Source organism: Eutrigla gurnardus (genome assembly GCF_963514095.1).
Source record: "Eutrigla gurnardus genome assembly, chromosome: 1".
In the NCBI taxonomy this organism is placed as follows: domain Eukaryota; kingdom Metazoa; phylum Chordata; class Actinopteri; order Perciformes; family Triglidae; genus Eutrigla; species Eutrigla gurnardus.
In genome coordinates, this window is record NC_139915.1 from 37,703,611 (window position 1) to 37,719,088 (window position 15,478).

The window sequence follows — 15,478 nt, forward strand, 5'->3', positions numbered from 1 at the left end:
AAGGGGTGGTCCAAGACACTGGGATATGGTTCCACAGGAGGCATCAGGTCTAGGGGCAGGTCTAAACCATTTACAGTCCCAAAATGACCTCATGAGCAGTGCTGGGCCACAGTAAACGTTGGGCTGACACTGTCCCTGGAGTGGTGCGAGGTTGTGTTGAGAAATAGAAACCTGAACCAGGACTCTGTCCTGCAGGATGCTGAGTCCTTGCAGAGGGAGGTGTCTCGCTGGGAGAACCAGGCCCGGCATAGGGAGCGGCGGCTGGCTGAACTGGAGCGAGAGCTGCTGGAGAAAACCTCGAGAGTGGAGAGTCTCTGCTGGCAGCTGGACGAGTCGACCCGGCAGCTGGAGGAGCTGAGACGTAGGCAGGGGGAGGCGGAGCAGACCCTTACCCTCCGACTGCAGGACTGTGAGGAGGAGCTTGCAAGACAGGCTGCAGCGCCCCCTAGAGTCCAGGTGAGGAGGTGCTGGTCAGACACTGGTCAGTCGAGGTGGGAGAAAGAATCCATTCTATGATGCATCACGATGCCGCATCGAGGCAGGAAAGTCTTTAATCCATTATTATTATTTTTTTGCAATCTTTCCACATTTGATGTCAGTAATGTTGTAGATCAGCTGTAGAAAAATGTCTCATTATGTTTAAATCCAAAATTGAGAAGCATGGTGATGCTTGGAGAATCGTTGGATAATGGAATGGTGAGGTGACTGAGGATTCACGGCCGGTCAGCCTGGAATCTAACCCGTGATGGTTTTCCGTCTTCAGTACGTGACCCAGACCGTAGAGGTGGACTCAGCCGCCTCCAAGAGAGCTCTGGCTGAGCTGCAGATGAAGAACGCCGGCCTGCAGGAGCAGCTGGTGGTGCAGAGGCAGCTGCTGAGGGGTCTGGAGACCCAGCTGCATGAGTCCCAGAGGACCTGCGCCCAGCTCAGGACCCAGGTAGCCCCAACAGGAGGTCGAGGCTATGCGGTCTAAGCCACAAGGTCAAAGCCAGTCTACATCCATCATCGCATACCGGTTTCATCCGGTTTCATCAGTTAGTTAATTTGTGTTGTTGTGACTTTGATGTTTTCAAGGGTAAGTTCAGATTCCTGGTGGGAGTCAATTCACCGTCAACAACCATGTCCTCCCTCTCTGACCTCGTCCTCCTCGTCCTCCCTCTCTTACCACAGCCTCCTCCTTCCTCTCTGACCATGTCCTCCTCGTCCTTCCTCTCTGACCACCTCCTCCACATCTTGTGCTCCTCAGATCCTGGTCTATGAAGGGGAGATGGAGCGAGCTCAGGGACAGCTGGAGGTGGAGATGCAGAACCTGGAGGAGGAGAAGAACCGTGTGATTGAGGAGGCGTTCATCAGAGCTGAGAGCGAAATGAAGGCAGTTCACGAGAACCTGGCAGGTCAGACAGTGTTTCCTGTTTCCTGTGTATTGGTGTGTTTGCATGGACCCGTTTTCAGAGTGTCTGCGTTGTGTTTCAGGAGTACGTATGAACCTGCTGAGTCTGCAGCCAGCCCTCCGGACTCTCACCTGCGACTACAACTGTCTGAAGAGGCAGGTGCAGGAGTTTCCCTTCATGCTGGACCAAGCTATCACTGAGGCCAAGCGGGAGGTGAGTGATCAGCTGTGACTCCGTCCGTCCTCCGAACCTGATCCAGGTCCTCAGTCATCGTCATAATTTAGGTGTCTCAGGGGAGACGAGGACCCACAAGTGTGTCCTCTGGAAGTTTTCTAAAGGTTGACAACACTCCTTATCTGCTCATTGTTCGGTCAGCTAGAAACGGCTTTACTGTAAAATGAATTAATGATTCTAATCCTGAAGATGATCAGGTGTAAATATTAGTAAGTTAATTAATAGATGCTGTCTGGTTAAATACCAACCATGTGTTAGATAGATAGATAGAATGATAGATAGATAGATAGATAGATAGATAGATAGATAGATAGATAGATAGATAGATAGATAGATACTTTATTGATCCTGAAGGAAATTCAAGCATCCAGTAGCAATAACATACATAGAACATACATTAAACATACATTAGAATCTATACAAAAGCTATATAAAATAGAAAGTGACTAGAAATAAAATGTTTTGTTTTACACAACTATAAACTATATTACAACTATAAAGTATCAACTATCAACTATCACCGAGAGCTGTTGTATAGTCTGATGGCCAGGGCGACGAAAGAGTTCTTAAGTCTGTTGGTGGAGCAGGATTGGGACAGCAGTCTGCCACTGAACTTCTCTGCCTGATGAAGGTGTTGTGCAGAGGGTGGTGGGTGTTGTCCAGTATAGACAGCAGTTTGTCCAGGGTCCTTCTCTCTGCCACTGTCACCAGAGAGTCCAGCTCTGTGCCCACCACAGAGCCAGCTCTCCTCACCAGTCTGTCCAGTCGGGCAGCGTCCCTCTTCTTGCTGCTTCCTCCCCAGCAAACCACAGCGTAGAAGAGGTCGTGGCCACCACAGACTGGTAGAACATCCGCAGCAGTTTTAAGCATAGACGACCAAAGATTTTTCTAATTTCATCTCCAAATGTTCCCATAGACTCCCAAGTTTGCAGGTCGCCCTGGATACCCGTCAGTACTTCATTAGACTCTATATGATATGATCTCAGATGTTGCCATCCTCTGGTGATCCGGCAGCATTAACCTCATTCCCCTCAGTCCTTACCAACGTTGAACTCATCCGTCTCCTCAGTACCCGACAGGTCATACTAGGTCCTCTTTAATTTTTCTTGTATATGCCTCCCATGAGGTCAGAAAATCTAAAATGTCCTAGCGTTATAATAATAACACCCAGCTGGGCCTACCACTGATCCTGTGTAACCCCACTCGATAAGACAGCAGTGAGACACATATATGACACATTATCATTTCATCTTAGTTAAAAAAAAAAAAACTGTTTAGTTTGAGGTTTGTTTAAATGTGTTCATTCTGTTTGAGCTCTAATTCTGGTTTTTATTCTGATGAATATGTGTGGTCAGATCTGCCAGGTGATCAGCCAGGTGAGCAGCACCAATCAGGAGCTGCTGTGTAAATACAAGAGAGAGATGAACCTGAGGAAGAAATGTCACAACGAGCTGGTTCGACTCAAAGGTCTAAAATCAACTTTATGTTTTGACTTCATGGCTGTTACATATATAAATATATACACCAATCAGCCATAACAATATGACCACTGACAGGGGAAGTGAATAACCCTGTATATCTCATTACCATGGCACCTGTCAGTAGGCGGGGTCTATTAGGCAGGAAGTGAACATTTTGACCTCAAAGTTGAGTGTTACAAGCAGGAAAGAAAGGCAAGCGTAAGGATGTGTGTGACTTTGACAAGGACCAGACTGTGATCAGACAAGTCATGGTCATCTCCAGAACTGCAGATCTTGTGGGGTGTTCCCTGTCTGCAGGGGTCAGGACCTATCAAAAGTGGTCCAAGGAAGGAATTTTGAAACATTGATGTACGTGGGGAGCGAAAGCTGGCCAGTGTGGTCCGATCCAGCAGACGAGCTAGTGGAGCTTAAACTGCTGAAGAAGTTCATGCTGGTTCTGATAGAAAGTTGTCAGAACACACAGTGCATCGCGGTTTGTTGCATATGGGGCTGTGTAGCCGCAGACCAGTCAGGGTGCCCATGCTGACCCTGTCCACAGACCAGTCAGGGTGCCCATGCTGACCCCTGTCCACAAACCAGTGAGGGTCCTATGCTGACCCCTGTTCACAGACCGGTCAGGGTCTCATGCTGACCCCTGTCCACAGACCAGTCAGGGTGCCCATGCTGACCCCTTCCACAGACCAGTCAGGGTGCCCATGCTGACCTCTGTCCACAGACCAGTCAGGGTGCCCATGCTGACCCCTGTCCACAAACCAGTGAGGGTCCTATGCTGACCACTGTCCACTATTGAAACCCCCACCAATGGGCACATAAGCATCAGAACTGGACCACGGATCAATGGAAGAAGGTGGTCTGGTCTGATCAATCACATTTTATTCTACAGCACATGGTTGGCTGGGTGCATGTGCATCTCTTACCTGGAGAACACATGGCACCAGGATACATTATAGGAAGAAGGCGGTGTGATGCATTGAGCAATGTTCTGCTGGGAAACCTCGGGTCCTGCCATTCATGTGGATATCACATTGACAGTAACCACCATAAGCATTGTTGGGGACCATGTAGACTCTTTCATGGAGACCATGTAGACGAGACCATGTAGACCCTTTCATTGAGATGGTATATCATGCCACAAAGCAGAAATGGTCTGAGGAACACAACAAGTTCAAGGTGTTGACTTGGCCTCCATGGATCTCAATCCAGTCCAGCATCTGTGGGATGTGCTGGACCAACTAGTCCACTCCATGGAGGCCCCACCTCGCAACTTACAGGACTTAAAGGATCTGCTGCTCATGTCTTGGTGCCAGATACCTCAGCAGACCATCAGAGGTCTAGTGGAGTCCAGGCTTCTCAGACCTACACAATAGTAGGCAGGTGGTCATAATGTTCTGGCTGATCGGTGTACATGTACAGTGCATCCGGAGTGTATTTACAGCGCTTCACTTTTTCCACAAATAGTTATTGCTATTGTTACAGCCTTATTCAAAAATGTATTAAATTCACTCTTTTCCTCAAAATTCTACACGCAATACCTCATTATGACAAAGTGAAAAAAGTTTGTTTTAAATCTTTGCAAATGTATTAAAAATAAAGAACGAGAATATAACATGTACATAAGTATTCACAGCCTTTGCTCAATACTTTTGTTGAAGCACCTTTGGCACCAATTACTTTGCACACCTTGTTTTGGGCAGTTTCTCTCATTCTTCTTTGCAGGACCTCTCAAGCTCCATCATGTTGGATGGGAAGTGTCGGTGCACAGCCATTTTCAGATCTCTCAAGGACAAGGACATTCACAGAGTTGTCCCTTAGCACTCCTTTGTTATCTTGGCTGTGTGCTTAAGGTCATTGTACTGTTGGAAGATGAACCTTTGCCCCAGTCTGAGGTCCAGAGCTCTCTGGAGCAGGTTTTCATCAAGGTTGTCTCATTCATCTTTCCCTCCATCCTGACTAGTCTCTCAGTTCCTGCAGCTGAAAAACAACACTTCAGCATGTAGCTTCACTGTAGGGATGGTATTGGCCAGGTGATGAGCGATACCTGGTTTCCTCCAGACATGACGTTTGGCATTCAGAGTTCAATCTTTGTTGCATCAGACCAGAAAATTGTCCATAGTCTGAGTCCTTCAGGTGCCTTTTACTGAGGAGTGGCTTCCATTTGGCCACTCTACCATACAGGCCTGATTGGTGAAGTGCTGCAGAGATGGTTGTCCTTGTGGAAGTTTCTCCTCTCTCCACAGAGAAACGCTTGAGCTCTGTCAGAGTGACCATCGGATCCTTGGTCAGCTTCCTGACTAAGGCCCTTCTACCCCGATTGCTCAGTTTGGCTGGGTGGCCAGCTCTAGGAAGAGTCCTGGTGGTTCCAAACTTCTTCCTTTTACGGATGATGGAGGCCACTGTGCTCATTGTGACCTTCAATGCTGCAGACATTTTTCTGTACCCTTCTCCAGATCTGTGCCTCGATACAATCTGGTCTCAGATGTCTACAGACAATTCCTCCAACTGTATTTACCACATGTGGACTCCAATGAAGTTGTAGCAACATCTCAATGATGATCAGTGGAAACAGGATGCACCTGAGCTTTTGTTTTTGTTTTTAATAAATTAGCGAAAATGTCATTGTCATTATGGGGTATTTAATCAACTTTGGAATAAGGCTGCAACATAGCAAAATGTGGAAAGCGCTGTGAATACTTTCCAGATGCACTGTATATGTCTGTATATATATTCAGACCTCTTGTCTCCCAGAGAAGATCAGGGACATGTCCTCATGTCTCCGTGTCCTCATGTCTCTCTCTCCAGGTAACATCCGTGTCTTCTGCCGTGTCCGGCCGGTCAGTCAGGCGGAGCTGGACTCCGGCGACGCCAAAAGCATGCTGAACTTTGACTCGGAAGATGACGCAGTCCTCTACCTCTCTAACAAGGGCAAAGTGATGACCTTTGAACTGGACAAAGTCTTCCCTCCTCAGGCCACACAGGAAGAGGTGTTTAATGACCTCTGATTACTTGGTGGCAGATATCAGTGAAACATTAGAGGGATGATGTCTAAATAGTACCTCTCTCTCTCTGATTGGTCCACCAGGTGTTTCAGGAGGTCCAGTCTCTGGTCACTTCCTGTATCGACGGCTTTAACGTCTGCATCTTCGCCTATGGACAAACGGGCTCAGGGAAAACCTACACCATGGAGGTAGTACGAAGTAGTTCTTGAGATAGAACCGAAGTAGAACACAGTGGTCATGTGACCAGTACAAAAGAAAATTGTGATTGTTTTTCAGTTGTCATGGTGACAACAGACATCAGTTAGCTACTTAGCTTGTTTTATATGTAGCTAGTTAGCAATGTATCTAGTGAGCTAGGTTGCTAGTTAGTTATGTAGCTAGTAAGCGTGTGTGTGTGTACGTGTACGTGTGTGTCTATTAATGTATGTATGTATGTGTGTGTGCGTGCGTGCGTGCATGCGTGTGTGTACGTGTGTGTGTGTTCAGGGCGTGGAGGACAACCCCGGCATCAACCAGCGAGCTCTCCGCCTGCTGTTCTCTGAGGTGACGGAGAAAGCTCCAGACTGGGACTACAAGATTTCCGTCAGCATGGTGGAGATCTACAACGAGACGCTGCGGTGAGGAGACCAGCACTGATCCCGGGTCATACTCACGGACGGATTAGTTCAGAGTAGTAGTAGTAGAAACTTGCATATCCATTAGGGCTATCAAAAGTAACAGATCAAAACATCTAGATTAGTAAAGTTGGGTTGACATGCAAGGTGGGGATGTGTGTATGCTAGTCTGAATGTAGCAGTGCATTGTGGGTACAGTTTATTTGTCGGTGAATAAATGCTACAAGTGAAGTTCCTGTCTTGTTGTCATCCAGCTAATAATAAACGTGAAGGAGGTTAGCAACACTTAAGGTGGGCTGACCTTTAAGGACAGGGGTCAGCTGGGGCACCCTGACTGGTCTGCGGCTTACGCAGCCCCATATGCAACAAACCGCGATGCACTGTGTGTTCTGACAGCTTTCTATCAGAACCAGCATGAACTTCTTCAGCAGTTTAAGCTCCACTAGCTCGTCTGCTGGATCGGACCACACTGGCCAGCCTTCGCTCCCCACGTACATCAATGAGCCTTGACCCCCTGTGACCCTGTCGCCGGTTCACCGGTTTTCCTTCCTTGGACCACTTTTGATAGGTCCTGACCCCTGCAGACCGGGAACACCCCACAAGAGCTGCAGTTCTGGAGATGCTCTGACCCAGTGGTCTAGCATCACAGTCTGGTCCTTGTCAAAGTCTCTTACATCCTTACGCTTGCCCTTTTTTTCCTGCTTGTAACACTCAACTTTGAGGACAAATTGTACACTTGCTGCCTAATAGACCCCGCCCACTGACAGGTGCCATGGCAACGAGATATGAAAGGTCATATTGTTATGGCTGATCAGTGTATATATGTATGTAGGTATTAATCCTTCCTGGTGGGTTGTAATAGCCCTGAGTCCGTTCTGCAGGTTGAAGATCTCTGTGGTCCAACAGGAATCTGCTGGGGGAGAATCCTTCTGACAAGCTAGACATCAAGATGAACCCTGATGGCAGTGGACAGCTGTACGTCCCCGGACTGACCCAGTTCACGGTCCAGAGTCCCGAGGACATCAACAGGGTGAGGACTTCCTGCTCCACCATCCTTTCAGTGTTGAACGCCTCCAGTCAGCTGCTGCTGCTATAACCTGAACCCTTTACTGCGAAGTTTAACTCAAGATCCCCTTACTTTTTCTTTCAGAAGAGCTCATAAACAGAATTAGTTATTTTTTTAACTTTGGGTGAATTTGTGTGTGTGTGTGGTACTTGTTCTCAGGTGTTTGACTTGGGTCACATGAACAGAGCGACGGCCTGCACCAACCTGAATGAACACAGCTCCCGATCTCACGCTCTGTTGATCATCACAGTGTCAGGATTCAACTCTGCTACTGGAAACCACACACGAGGTACACACCCACACACACACACTCACACACATAAACACACACACACACACACACACACACACACACATAAGGTACACACACACACACACACACACACACACACAAGGTACACATAAACACACACACACACACACACACACATAAGGTACACACATGCACACACACACAAGGTACACATACACACAGGGTATGGATCTGCGTGTCCTGAGTCCGTCTGGGTGTCCTGAGTCCGTCTGCGTGTCCTGAGTCTGTCTGCGTGTCCTGAGTCTGTCTGCGTGTCCTGAGTCTGTCTTGAGTCCGTCTGCGTGTCCTGAGTCCGTCTGCGTGTCCTGAGTCTGCCTGCGTGTCCTGAGTCCGTCTGCGTGTCCTGAGTCTGTCTTGAGTCCGTCTGTGTGTCCTGAGTCCGTCTGCGTGTCCTGAGTCCGTCTGCGTGTCCTGAGTCTGCCTGCGTGTCCTGAGTCCGTCTGTGTGTCCTGAGTCTGTCCTGAGTCTGCCTGCGTGTCCTGAGTCCGCCTGCGTGTCCTGAGTCCGCCTGCGTGTCCTGAGTCCGCCTGCGTGTCCTGAGTCCGTCTGTGTGTCCTGAGTCTGTCTGCGTGTCCTGAGTCTGTCTGCGTGTCCTGAGTCTGTCTGCGTGTCCTGAGTCTGTCTTGAGTCCGTCTGCGTGTCCTGAGTCCGTCTGCGTGTCCTGAGTCCGTCTGCGTGTCCTGAGTCTGTCTTGAGTCCGTCTGCGTGTCCTGAGTCCGTCTGCGTGTCCTGAGTCTGCCTGCGTGTCCTGAGTCTGTCTTGAGTCCGTCTGCGTGTCCTGAGTCCGTCTGCGTGTCCTGAGTCCGTCTGCGTGTCCTGAGTCTGTCTTGAGTCCGTCTGCGTGTCCTGAGTCCGTCTGCGTGTCGTGAGTCTGTCTTGAGTCCGTCTGCGTGTCCTGAGTCCGTCTGCGTGTCCTGAGTCTGTCTGCGTGTCCTGAGTCTGTCTTGAGTCCGTCTGCGTGTCCTGAGTCCGTCTGCGTGTCCTGAGTCCGTCTGCGTGTCCTGAGTCTGCCTGCGTGTCCTGAGTCTGTCCTGAGTCTGTCTGCGTGTCCTGAGTCTGTCTGCGTGTCCTGAGTCTGCCTGCGTGTCCTGAGTCCGTCTTCGTGTTCCGGCTGCAGGGAAGCTGAACCTGGTGGACCTCGCCGGCTCCGAGAGGATCGGGAGGTCGGGGGCGGAGGGCAGTCGCCTCAGAGAAGCTCAGTGCATCAACAAATCTCTGTCGGCGCTCGGTGATGTCATCAACGCGCTGCGGGGCAAACACTCCCACGTCCCGTTCAGGAACTCTCGTCTCACCTACCTGCTGCAAGACTCTCTGAACGGGGACAGCAAGACCCTCATGATGGTCCAGGTGAGACCAGACGCCCCAGCAACACAATGCCAGATTCACAGTGGACGCTTCTGACTCTTGTGGTCTGTGCTGCTTTCAGGTGTCTCCATTGCCAAGCAACATAAGCGAGTCGGTCTGCTCTCTGAAGTTTGCTCAGCGCGTCCGCAGTGTGGAGCTGAGCAGCTCGTCTTCGTCCTCCCGGAGACACGAGAACTCGTCCACGTCGTCCTCACCAACCCACGACAGCGTTGAGGTAACGAGAATATTTTAATAATGACATAAAGTATGACATCTTAAACAATAATTAATATGCTTTCAGAATAGAATGAATTAATGACATGTGGATATGATGATGTGATCTGTGATGTAAACGTGGTTCTGGTCCTCAGCTGGACTCCCCCCCATTGACCCCCCTCCCCCTCCCCATATCCCGGGCCAGCAGTGCCGGATCCACACTGTCCTCTACCTCCAGGACCCCCAGTGGCTCCCGTCGGAGGTCCCAGTCCCAGCTGTCCACCGGTACGTGATGCGTTCACTGACCTGGGCGTCAGACAGACATATTGTCTTACTTCAACTAATCAGCAGGAAGACATTTTGAGCTTGAATCTGCAGCTAATTATTATTGTTATATTATATTTTTATCACATTCACCAAATACCCACATTTGAGAAGCTGAATTCTGATGAAAAGTCATGAGACGATGAGAAAATGTGATTTTATCCTGATAATCATCAAACTCTGCTTAAAACTCCTACAACGACCCTAACACATCCTGGGATCTGTTTGACAGATGAGACGATCAGAAGATCAAACAACATGATGACTAACCGCACAGCTTCTTATTGATCAAATCCTTCAATGAGGAATTAATTATTCATCATAATTATTGTTTGTTTATTTAAACAGCACCAACACTTCTGATTCACACTATTGATAAGACAAACTGTAACTGAGGGATTATTTGTCAGTCATCTAATTGTTATTATTATTATTATTAATAATCAACTTTTCTGCAGGCTGACAAGTCATTTAGGGAAATGTAAAGCAGCCTGTCTGTCCTCCTCCTCATTCTGTGGTCTGATTGGTTGGTTTGCAGACAGACAGGCAGACAGACAGGTAGACAAAGCCGGCCTGTTGGTGGGCGATGGTGGGCAGGTAGGTGTGGCTGTGTGCTGCTTGGTGGAGAGCATGGAGGCTTTCAGCATGGCATGGTGCCCCCCCCTCTAACACCTCTAACCTCCAGAAGCTTGAGGCTGTGCCACCCCCTCCCCCCCCCCCCCCCAACACCCATAACCTCCAGCAGCTTGAGTCTGTGCCTGCAGGTTGTACCTGGTGCACACCGTGCCGGGTGCCCACCGCCTGGAGCACTGTGCTGTTTGTGTCGCCTGTTTGAGTCTCGTTGTTCGAGTCACAAGGAAACGGAACCTTTTGGAAATCTCACAACTTGTTTCATCATCCAGGAGAGTTAGCCTAGCTTCACACAGTTTCCAGCCTTTATGCTAAGCTAGGCTAATTCTGTCCTGGAAATTCAGATGAAACTAGGGCACCACCCAATGTTACGTATTATCTTCGTTCATCCATGGCTCTTCAAAAGGCTGTCATCATATTTGATGATGTAATTACCAAACAAATTCTGATGTCAGTAAATATTTATTTATTTATTGAAATGTTTCTAATGAATAGAACTCATCACTGCTGCCTCCTTTTATAGTCAACAGATACAGACTTAAGATTTCATTACACGAACACTGGTTTTAAATTCTGGATTTATTGGAAAAGTCTGAAACCTGAATCTACTGATAGTTTCCTAATATTAGATGCGTTTAGTAGGGCTGCACGGTATTGGAAAAAACTAACATTGCAATTTTTTTCAACCCTGCGATATATATTGCGATATTAAAAAATACAGGAATTTTCACCAGATGACCTGAATAGCACTTTATGCTATGCTGAACTGCTGAAATATTGTGGACAATTAACATGCACTGACCTCTTTTTGTGAATTTTAGCAGAATGGCTTCTGTCCGTTTTGGAGATATGTTTTGCTTGCTTTTATTGTGCTGGGACTTGAGGACATGTTTTGTTCAATCATGTATTATTATATTATATTAACACAATTACATTAAGAAACTAACAATGAGTGATAAACATGTTTCAACCTTTTATTCAACAACTGAATTACTGAAATATTTTACAGTAAAACTAAACATCTTTCTTTTTTAATCAAAAATGATACAAATAAATAAATAAGAGCAGAATCTAGTAGAAAAGAAGTAAACACGATTCCGACAATCTATATAAAACATATTAACATATTGCCAGCTGCCTTAGTGATTTACAAATGTTTTCTGTTTTGGACGACATTCAGATCTGGCGTTGCGTTCGTCATACTGAGCTGTGTGCTGCCGACGTAAATGATCAAACAAGTTTGTTGCGTTACCACTCGTAACAGATGAAAGGCACTGCCGACACAGAGCACGTGTTTGGTCGACATCATCCCTCTTGTAACCGAAATAAGTCCAGATAACTGACGTTGCTTTTCTTTTTGGCAACAAGTCTTCATTTTCGTTTTTCTCTTGTTCGTTGCTCATTTTGCAAACGTTGTTGTTAGCAGCAGCGCCAGCGACTCCTCCATGTGCAGGGGCGTGGTTTCCTACTCTCTAATTTTGATTGGCGGCTGGCAGGGTAGTGTGCTTGGCAACTGAGTAAAGAAGGAATGTGATTGGTGGATCGCTGCACAACACAGAGTGTACATGCACTGTATGTCAGTCAGCTACCGTTGAAATTAGATGAGTTCATTCGCCTCCGACATCGCAGGCTCTGCGATGTGACTATCGCTCACACGTACATTGCGATGACGATGCTCAAATGATATATCGTGCAGCCCTAGCTGTCAGACAGGTGAACCGTGCCATCGAGGAATTTGATTGGCTGATGAAGTCTTCTGCATTAAATGGTGGACTGTGGCATTGTGGACTGTGGCATTGTGGACTGTGGCATTGTGGACTCTGATGTTGTGGACTCTGACGTTGTGGACTCTGACGTTGTGGACTGTGGCGTTGTGGACTCTGACGTTGTGGACTGTGGCGTTGTGGACTCTGACGTTGTGGACTCTGACGTTGTGGACTCTGACGTTGTGGACTCTGATGTTGTGGACTCTGATGTTGTGGACTCTGACGTTGTGGACTCTGACGTTGTGGACTGTGGCGTTGTGGACTGAGCTGGTAGAATTTCAATCCTGAATCTTTTCCTTGTGACTCGGTGGGTGTTGTGAGTTGGTGTCTGGATGAATTGACTAACCCCCCTTCTAACCCCCGCTGGGAATCTGAAAACAGTTGAACTATTAACACAGTGCAGCAGGAAGAACAAGATGATAAACGGTCTTAAATGATACGACCTTTGACCTCTGTTAGTTGTAGTGGTTCTAGGTCCACATGCACTAATGAAAGATTACCATCTTAGAAAAAACTGAATATTTCATCACTAGTAAAACTTGATGTTGAAGTTTAAATATAAATCACATTTGATATTCAGATGTTCACATTTCCAGTGAATGATTCATGTTCAGGAGCAGCTCAGACCAGCTGATACTCGTTAGTTTGGACTGGTTCAGTTTTTGATCTGATGATGGCGCTCACAAGAAAGTCATGGAGATCCATCCAGCGATTGTTGTCATGGAGATCCATCCAGCTATTGTTGTCATAGAGATCCATCCAGTAATTGTTGTCATTGAGATCCATCCAGTGATGTTGTCGTATTTCAGTCTTAATCCAAGAGACAGAAATCTAAAGACCAACAAGAGTTTTCACATTTATTAGCAACAGTGTGGACATGAGTCTGGTCACATGACTGCTGATCTGAAGGGTCACATGACTGCTGGTCTGATGATCTGGTTCTCCCTGCAGGACGACTGAAGCTGACTGCCTGAGAGACCCGGAGACGATGCTGTGGAGGTCCAGGTCTGACTGCAGGGTGTCGACCAGCACTCTGAGGCTCCTCCCACTGGACTGATTTCCTGCTCAGTCTGGAGCAAAGGCTGCTGGGAAAGGATCCGTGTCATAAAATGTTCCCGACCAACAGTATACGCTTTTCAATCACAGTATTTCTTTTATTGTTTTTGTACAGTTGCACTTTAAACTTTGAGATTATTTTCTAACCCACGATTCCAGATGTGGTTGATTTCTAATATATGCATAATACCGTTATGTATTTATGTTTCAATGCTTTAATGATCAGAATTACTCAAAATTAATCTCATTTCATCAAGGCTTGACTGGTCCTCCTTTATCCAATCAGGGTAGTCCGCTGGTCCAGAGTTGTCCAATCAGTCGCGAGCAATACAAGGAACTCTTCTCATGTTTTTGTTTTCATGCTGACACTGTTTCTCCTCATCGTGCTTGTTGCCTCGTCGGCTCTACAAGGAGCTGTCAGGTGACCTTTGACCTGTGACATGAAGGACGTATAGCGGTGGAGTCTTGGACGTGTAGTGGATCCGAGCTCGCCGTCAGGCTTGCCGTCGGGCAGCAGCAGTGACTAGTTAGTGTAGTTGTAGAAACAGGAATGCTTAGAAATGCCATAAGCTGCTGATCAACATGTCTGCTTGCTGTTGTCTCTGTTGTGGATTTCTACAGTTTGGTTCTTTTTTATTCCCTTTTTAATAAATCGACATCCAAACCAAACATGTCTGTGTGTTCAGTCCGGAGCTGCAGTCCTGGTCCAGATGCATATTAATGGGTGAACTCGAGTCTGAATGCCAAGCTAGCCGAACACGAAGTGTCGTAAATTAGTTTCAGCTAAAATCACTATGATGCAAGCATCAGATGACTGCTTCAAGCTTATCTACGTTTTATTATCTGTCCCTATTCAAATCAACTTTAAATGAAAAGGCTAACTCTGACACAAGATCATTTAATGAACAATGATTTGTTGCGCTGCTCCTTTAAAGAGGCAGTGCATACATACAATGTGCACTCTGTAGAGTAGGAAGGTTATGTCATCATTAAAGGGCGTTCACACCGGACGCGATAGATGCGAATTGAGCGGCAACTCTACATCGAAAATCAATGTAAATGACGCAATGACACGTGATTCAGGCAGCGGCGGCGGCACGAATGGAGCGTCGGCGCGATGAGACGCTGCGCAAATGAAGCATCTGGCGCGTCTAACCCTAACCCTAACCCTGAAGCAACGCGAATAAAGTTGAAAATATCGAACTTTTCAGGCGCCGCGACATCCAATCATCGACGAGTTCAAGCCGACAGACAGATGGACCGGCGCTCCGCAGCTGAGATGGACGGGCTGCATTCTGAAACAACCTGACTCCGAGAAGACCGGACCCCGGCCTCACACCGTCCACGGACTGAGCCTCAATCAGAAGGACTCGGACAAACGGTCTTCCGTACGCCACATTTCCCACGTCCGCCCGTCGGACGGGGATTCAGCGCTGGACTCTTCCCTCTTCGCTCGCCGCTACTGAGGGACTCCTCGTTAGTTTCTTTTCCTCCGCTTAGTAATATGCTTAAATTCAGCATGTTGCCTCGTCTGATCTGAGGTCGTAGTCGAATGTGGCCCCGACTCTCCCTGGGGAGAGGTGCCAGGGACGTGGCTCCCGGAGGAGGCTCACAGACTCTGGCATCGGATACCCCGAGGCGGAGAAGGAGAGTCCGCCGACGTGACCAGCCGGCCCCTGCCAGCGATGCCCTCGTTTCCCCCGCTAGAGCAGCACCGGTTCAAAAATGAGCATCATGCGCGAATGACACAAATAGTCTAAAATGATCAAGCAGCGCGATACAAGCGATTGTATTCGCGTCTATCGCGTCCGGTGTGAATGCCGCATTAGGGTTCAGGGCTAACCCTAATTTTAAAAGTCGTATTCATATATGTGAAACCATTATGCCAACCTGTTTTCTGATTCTAAGAAACTGACTTTTGATTGTGCTTTTCGTTTTATGAATTCTATGATTGTCTCATATCTTATGGCTTAAATGAAAACTTCACCATTTGCATTAAGCTTTGTATGGGTAGAAACCCAGTAGTATTTTTGAATAGTTGTGCATC

At 47.5% G+C, this 15,478-nt stretch overlaps 1 protein-coding gene across 6 annotated transcripts in view; it reads left to right on the forward strand.

Moving 5' to 3' along the window:
* Positions 1–14,119, forward strand: part of kifc3 (kinesin family member C3) — a 43,811-nt gene extending 29,692 nt beyond the window's left edge. For 4 of the 6 annotated variants that reach the window (XM_084016268.1, XM_084016265.1, XM_084016267.1 and 1 more), the window contains exons 8-22: positions 196–456; positions 764–937; positions 1,247–1,394; positions 1,474–1,604; positions 2,981–3,092; positions 5,906–6,087; positions 6,186–6,290; positions 6,589–6,719; positions 7,623–7,746; positions 7,942–8,071; positions 9,213–9,442; positions 9,522–9,674; positions 9,811–9,940; positions 10,518–10,576; positions 13,327–14,119. In XM_084016268.1, the coding sequence (XP_083872394.1) occupies positions 196–456; positions 764–937; positions 1,247–1,394; positions 1,474–1,604; positions 2,981–3,092; positions 5,906–6,087; positions 6,186–6,290; positions 6,589–6,719; positions 7,623–7,746; positions 7,942–8,071; positions 9,213–9,442; positions 9,522–9,674; positions 9,811–9,940; positions 10,518–10,576; positions 13,327–13,335 (2,079 nt within the window). In that variant the 3' untranslated portion in view covers positions 13,336–14,119. The remainder of the gene's footprint in view (positions 1–195; positions 457–763; positions 938–1,246; positions 1,395–1,473; positions 1,605–2,980; positions 3,093–5,905; positions 6,088–6,185; positions 6,291–6,588; positions 6,720–7,622; positions 7,747–7,941; positions 8,072–9,212; positions 9,443–9,521; positions 9,675–9,810; positions 9,941–10,517; positions 10,577–13,326) is intronic. The other 2 variants (XM_084016266.1, XM_084016270.1) reach the window with 1 other exon arrangement.
* Positions 14,120–15,478: the final 1,359 nt, after the last annotated feature.